The 7,200-nt window shown below is 38.4% G+C and overlaps 1 protein-coding gene across 1 annotated transcript; it reads right to left on the bottom strand.

The window, feature by feature from the left end:
* Nucleotides 1–6,400: 6,400 nt before the first annotated feature.
* LOC149136106 (uncharacterized) lies at nucleotides 6,401–6,937 on the bottom strand. The gene has a single exon (XM_089350077.1). The coding sequence runs from the start codon at nucleotides 6,935–6,937 to the stop codon at nucleotides 6,401–6,403; it is 537 nt and encodes a 178-aa protein (XP_089206203.1).
* Between the last annotated feature and the right edge of the window lie 263 nt (nucleotides 6,938–7,200).

Genomic DNA, 7,200 nt, shown 5'->3' on the forward strand with positions numbered 1-7,200 from the left:
TCACTTCGCAAGGGTTCCAGCACTGCTTCGGATAGTGGAAAACGCGACTGGACTGATGCATTGCTTCAAATGGAGAATACTTTGAAGGCGATAAATGTGTAAGCATGTAAAACTAAGTGAATAAAACAATATTGCAAAATTCCGGTTTCTTTTAGTTACCACCACCCCGCTTGTATTATATTATGGTGTATTGTATTATATTATATCCTTCAACCCACCCTAGCGCCTTGTGCACGTTGAACTTATCTAAGGAGGAAATAAAAAAAGTATTAATTATGGATTTTAAAAAAAACTTTGATCATAGGTTTACTCAGATTGATGCCGAATCGAATCGAAACAGCAGCAACAGCAGCAGCAGCAGCAGCAACAACAACAACAGCAACACAGTAATATGAATTCGCAATAAGTGTCATCTCTCCAAATTCATACAATAAACAATACATTATGAATGTTAACAATACATTATAAATCAGAACTAGAAAATGAAACAATAAAATTTCAGTTTATATCTCTTCAAAGTTAGAAATCTAAATAATAATAATAATAATAATAATGTTCAAACAATAAATGCAAAGAACAATTGATGATTTTCTTCAGTATCTCTTGATATCAAAAAAATATGTTTATAAATACTAAAACCAAAATATAAATTCATTAAAATAATGACTGGTGAGAATTTCCCTAGAATGACTTCTGCATGAAATACACTTAGTTAAGCGGGGTTAACGTACTTAGTTTAATAATGATCAATGATCCAACCGTAATAGGGTCATTGGGAAGTTTCCCCGGTAATATTGTAGTTTTCGTTCGTAAAGTGTTCATTCATTATTTCCGGTATGAAACTTCTTTTTTGAGCAGATTACGAAATTCGAAGGGAATTTGTCAAACAAACTGCTAGGCTGATTGTTACCAAAAATTAACACAAAATAAAACAAGAAACAGACCAAGGTGGAAATTTGCACATGTTTATTGTTATTGACTGAAACACACACGACGAAAGTAACTGCTTTGTAGATACAATCACACTAGTGACATAAAACTCATTAATAATTGTCATCGCATAGTAACTAGAGGAGGAAAAATAGCAGCGTGCCTTTCCAACAGTTCCTAAAATTTTTAACCACAGATGATGAGACACTGGTGGAGTCGAATGGATTCGCGAAAAGATCCGATGATTGTAAAGCAAAATATGAGAAATAAAAGGATAAGTAAAGCATACAGGAATAGATAGAGTTAATGCAGTAGCGTAGCTAATAAGGGGGTTAGCAGAGATCTCTCCGGGCGACGCTTTTATTGGCGTGGCACTTTTGGGTCAGCTGAGTAGGCTCGGGGACCTGGGAGCGGTAAGCTCAAAGGAAGCCACGGACGGCACACATTCTGGTTATTCCACTGGGTTTATGAAGTCCTGGAGAGGAGAAAAAACCTGATGAGTCTGGTTATCACTCTTACGAAAGTACTTTCTTCTTTTATATACTTTTTGCGAATGAAAACAATATTATTCCCTCCTAATCAATATTCAAATTTTTCTTAATCATTTAACGTTCTTAGTTTAAATTCTTTATATTTCTCAGTCACCTATGACCCTTTAAGTACTAGCAAAACTATGCTTCATTTTGCTGATAAGGTCAAATAAGGCCTAAACATATCTGGAGTTGTTACCTTATGTGGTAAACATTAAGCCCACTCCATTTTTTAAACATTGACTATTCAATGCTTTTTTATAATTAGTGTTTAAGAATTGTCTCCGTCGTTTTTTTTTTAATCGTTACAGCCAATGATTTATCTCTTTACTATGGTTATATGTAATTTTCATTAATTAAGCATTTTGGGGCACAAATTATAATGATTTTGCTAAGATCTCATTTAATGAATTTATACTTTAATTTGTGTATCTTTAAATTGAGATAACTAAATTATAAATTGTGGAATATTGTGATATGAAATCGAGGTGGTGAATTTCTCTAGGTGAGTGGCGATCAGGCTTCGTGTTTTGGGTCTGCATATACGCTGAAAATAGATCCTTCTAGCATGAGACGAAAATGTTTGACGGATAGGTATGTTGCCAATAATTAACGCCCGAAAGAAAGAAAGAAAATAATCCTAAAGCCGAAAGAAAGAAAAAAAAAAGGTTGTAGTAACCACTGGCGGCTACGACGGCAAATAAAACGGAAAAGGGATGTAACAAGAGCAATCTCCTTCGAGCTTCTAGAATGCTCGAAATTCATCTGGAACTTCCGGTTTTACGTGGAAGTCGGGGGACTTCTGGTCCATCCCTATATAAAGTAAAGAAATTCTAATTCGCGCCGTTCAGTGCATGGTGATTCTTCGACGTGTTCTGGATCAAGCCGCCGCACTTGAGCCCACTCGTTCGCCTTACTTACCTAGAGACATGTGACTGCAGACAGAACACATTCATGTAATGTTATAAGCTTCTTTCAACTCACCTTGTATGTGAACGTATTATCTCCAATAATAAAAGTTATGAGTTAATACAAGCGCCTCGTGTATTCTATCATATTGATGTTATGAGCAGATACAGTGACTTCCTTCTCTCTCATACTGACTAAATTATAGTGTGTCATTAAGCCAATGTTACCACCAAAAATGGATAACACTGACACCACTATAAAATGGTGACCCTCGACGTTAAGAACACAGCCTTCTACTATAAGATATTGACCCCCGACATTAAGAATACGGCTTTCTACTATAAAATGGTGACCACCCGACGTTAAGAACACGGCCTTCTACTATGGAATGGTGACCCACCACATTAAGAGCACGATAGCCGCTCCACTATAGAATGATGATCATCACGACGTTAAGAACACGATAACCGCCTTGTCTGGGTACGCAAACCACAGCAAATAGTACATCGACGTGATGTTACATTTTTCAAGGTAATTCCTATATTACGCTACCACCACTTCTGATATTCTAATTTTGAAATAATTTCGTGTTTTCCACGTCCAACAAGAAAGAAGTCACTTATCACGCCTGTTCTTTGTCATCATCATGTGTTACACTTCCATACCGGTGACGCTAAACTATGGTTGGCACAACTCGAATCTTTCACATCACATGGTAGACCGAGCTATAGAATCACAGTTTTCGCTCACATCTCAACTAAGAATCAATGGCCCGACGTCAGGATAGTTTCTCTTGTTCAAGCGAGCCTCTAGAATTCGTCTTCTTCGCCTCGTACTCGTACCTAACAGAGTATGCATTCTTACAAGGAAATACACGGTGTTCTTTCAAATAATCTCCTTTGAAGTAATATCTTCTCACCGTGTCGACTGTCAATTCACGTTGGAGCGTTTCCAACATGGCGCCCGTCTTCATCTTCCTCGCTGTTTTTTCCCGCGCAATTACCACTGAGCATGCGCAGTGGATGCGCACGCCAAACCGACAGTTCTCTATTGCATTCGCCTGCTCGAATCTCCCATGCGGCCGGACTTCAACAGCCATGCACACAGCGTTATCATCAATACCGCTGGCACCGCCTCAGCCTTTGTACCTAACTACAGCGCTAACGCTACCACCACCACGATTTCAACGCTAATTTCAACTCGTTCCTGCGCCATTTTATGTACAGTAACCGGTTTTGTGGCCTTATACAGCAAATCCTAATCACTCTGAGCACCACACAGTTGGACGGCACTTTAAACACCTTCCTAATCCGAAATCTAACATTTTTTTTTACCAACCATGCATTTCTTAACAACATTCATTGGAACAGTTATTCAACGAACTGAACATTCTGCATGTATTCGTGTTCCTTCATGTTTTTTCGGCCTCATCATGAGCTTTTCTGTTCCAATTTCTTCTCTAGGGTTAGGGATAGGGTTTTAGAGTTAGGGTTAGGGTTCGGATTTTAGAGTTAGGGTTAGGGTTAGGGTTTTAGGCTCAGGGTTAGTGTTTTAGAGTTAGGGTTATGGTTAGGGTTGGGGTCTTCGGGTTAAGGTTTTAGGGTTACGATTACGGTTAGGGTTGGGGTTTTATGGTTAGGATTGGGACTTTAGGGTTAGAGCTAGGGGAAAACGCGAAAAGTGAAGAAATTGGAGGGGAGGGGGGAAAATGTTTTTCTGAAAATAGTAGCTGAAAAACAGAAAAAAAAAAACTAAAAGCAGTAGAAATGCACGAACGATTGTGGTGGTGCCATTAAGTAAACATGCTTCAGATACAATCGTTTATTCATACAAACGTAACTGAGATGAAATATGTCATAAATAACAGTGACAAACGAAATATACACCGCCGGAAGTTGTTGACAAACAACAGCAGTAATTATTTTCACCTCAAGAGACGTCAGTGATTGGTTGAAATTACCGAAATATGACAACTTTAACACGAAATAACTTCGAAAATATACAATTTTCTCGAAAACGCCAAGAGTAAACGATGTTTAATGTGACACATTCTACCAGTATACGAATTTTGAAAGTGTTTAGTTACAAAAAAATTATTTTTTTAAATGTGCCGGCCAAAGGGAAAAGATCCCAATAATGAGTACAGAAGGAAACAAGATAAATTCAAACCACACACGCATGCGCGCGCACACTTATACACAAATACGAACGCACACGCACACACAAATACGCACACATACATACATACATACATACATACATACATACATACATACATACATACGAACGTCATCATATATAAATATATGTGTGTGTGTGTGTGTGTGTGTGTTCGAACAATATACAATACCTTAAAACAATACATATAGTTCAATAGAAATACTTCAGTATAAGTATCTTAATATTCAAACAACAACGCATTATCTATAAGAAAGTGTTTCACTGTTTTTTTTTGGGGGGGGGGGGGGTCCTTTAAAATTAGAATTTAGGCCTTCCAGAATACATAAAGGTTACCAGTAAAGTATTGTGGTTTTGTAGTTAAGCAGTTCGCTGTATAACGGGTTCGATGCCACCAAGTAGCACTTTGGGTAAGTCAATTCTCTCTTGGCCCAATTTAGAATTTCGTAGATGGAAACTGTGTGTGTCTGTGTGTGTGTGAGAGAGAGAGAGAGAGGGAGAGAGAGGGAGAGAGAGAGAGAGTATATGAATATATATTAATATATATATAAAACATTTACATATGTATACAGACGCGTGCACATGTATATATGTATACATATATATATATTAATATATAGTTATACTCTCTCTCTCTCTCTCTCTCTCTCTCACTCTCTCTCTCTCTCCCTCTCTCTCTCTCTCTCTCTCTCTCTCTCTCTCTGAAATTCTAGATTGGCCCAAAATAGAAATGACTTATCCAAAGTGCTACGTGGTGGCATCGAACCCGTTATACAGCGAACTCCTTAACTACAAAGCCACAATACTTTACTGGTGACCATTATGTATTCCGGAAGGCCTAAATTCTGACATAAAAGAAACAACAAAAAAACAGTGAGACAGTTTCTTATAGATAATGCATTGTTGTTTGGATATTGAGATATTTATACTGAAGTATTTCTATTTAACTAAATGTGTTGCATGTATGTGGAGGCGCGTGGATTAGTGGTTAGGGTGTCAGCATTATGATCGTAAGATTGTGGTTTCGATTCCTGGACCGGGCGACGCGTTGTGTTCTTGAGCAAAACTCTTCATTTCACGTTGCTCCAGTCCACTCAGCTAGCAAAAATGAGTAACGCTGCAATGGACTGGCGTCCCGTCTGGCTGGGGAACACATACGCCATTGAAACCGGGAAACCGGGCCCATGAGCCTGGCTAGGCTTTAAAAGGGCGCATTTATTTTTTTATTATTGTATGTATAGTAATCTTAAAGTATAGTGTAGGAAATTATCTAGAATTTAATTTACCAAGAACTAATTTTTCGGATTTGTATTTTGTAAAAATTGAAGACTACGATTTTGCAAAAAATAAACAAATAAAAATAAATGTTTGTTTTCATTTCATTTTATACCCCTCTCTAATAATTCTATGAAAGTGATTGCACGAGCATTGGAATGTCTGTACATGTGTCAGGTATACAAACTCATTTATACATATGATGGATTCTCTTGTCATGACAATTGAGAGTTCAGTAAAATAAAGCGTTAATCATGTTCTATAGACACGAATGTATCTCTTGAGGCAGATGGAACATGTCGAGGACTCAGTTTGCTTGAGTGCTTGTGAATCATTCACTATGTGTTTTTTGAGTGGACGGCAAAGCCTGCTTTGCTTCGTGCTACAAAACCACAATGATAGGTAAGGTTTCCACTAAGAGGAGCAGCGTTTTGCCAGCGTAACTTCACGCTTGCATGAAGCTGGTACCGATGTTGGAATCGACTTTGCTCAAATCTTTGAACTGAGGAAAAGCAGGACTGGCGCCAGGACTTGCCTTGTGATGCTTTGTTTTCCCAGGAAGAAAAGGGAATGTTGCATCACTTCAGATTGTCTTTCAGTTTGTCTTTGAAGCGCAGGTGTGGTCTTCTAATTGACCTTCTTATTGGGAATTGGCCAAAAAGAAGTTGCTTCAGAATTCTGATGTCACTCATACGTAAGAGATGACCTGACCATCGAAGCTGTAATTTGATGAGGATGGCTTCAATATCTGATATGTTGCATCTTGTTAGTACCTCACTGTTAGGAATATGGCCACTCAGTTTTATGTCGGAGATAGTACGCAAGCATCGCATATGAAAAGCGTCAAGCAAGTTGATATGCTTTCGGTTCAGAGTCCAAGATTCAGCACCATCAAGCAATGTTGTCAAGTCCACCGATTTATATACATCGACTTTCACCTTCAACGATACGTCGTGGCTGTTCCAAAGCTTGTGATAAAGCTTACTGAAAGCGGAGCTAGCCTTCCCGATTCTGCACTCAATTTCTTTATCCATCTTAGCACCATTGGGCACAATGGAACCAAGACCAGTGAAGGAGAGAATATTCAAAATGGGCAACAGCAGGAAGATGGTCATAAATGGGCTGATAGACAAGCTCACTTTTGTTGATGCTGATGGTCAGACCAAAAGCCTTCGATGTAGGCGAGAAGTTGTTTAGAATCCATTGCATGTCCTCAAGAGTGTGTACTACAAGTGCACAATAGTCTGCGAAGAGCAAATCTCGAACTGTTTGCACCAACATCTTAGTTTTTGCTTTGAAGTGCTGTTGGTTGAACAAGCCACCACCAGTTTTGTACTCAAACTTTACTCCTTTAACACCCTAGTACAGTTTCCAACAT

This window comes from Octopus bimaculoides, chromosome 4 (assembly GCF_046866305.1).
Source record: "Octopus bimaculoides isolate indiv1 chromosome 4, ASM4686630v1, whole genome shotgun sequence".
NCBI lineage: Eukaryota > Metazoa > Mollusca > Cephalopoda > Octopoda > Octopodidae > Octopus > Octopus bimaculoides.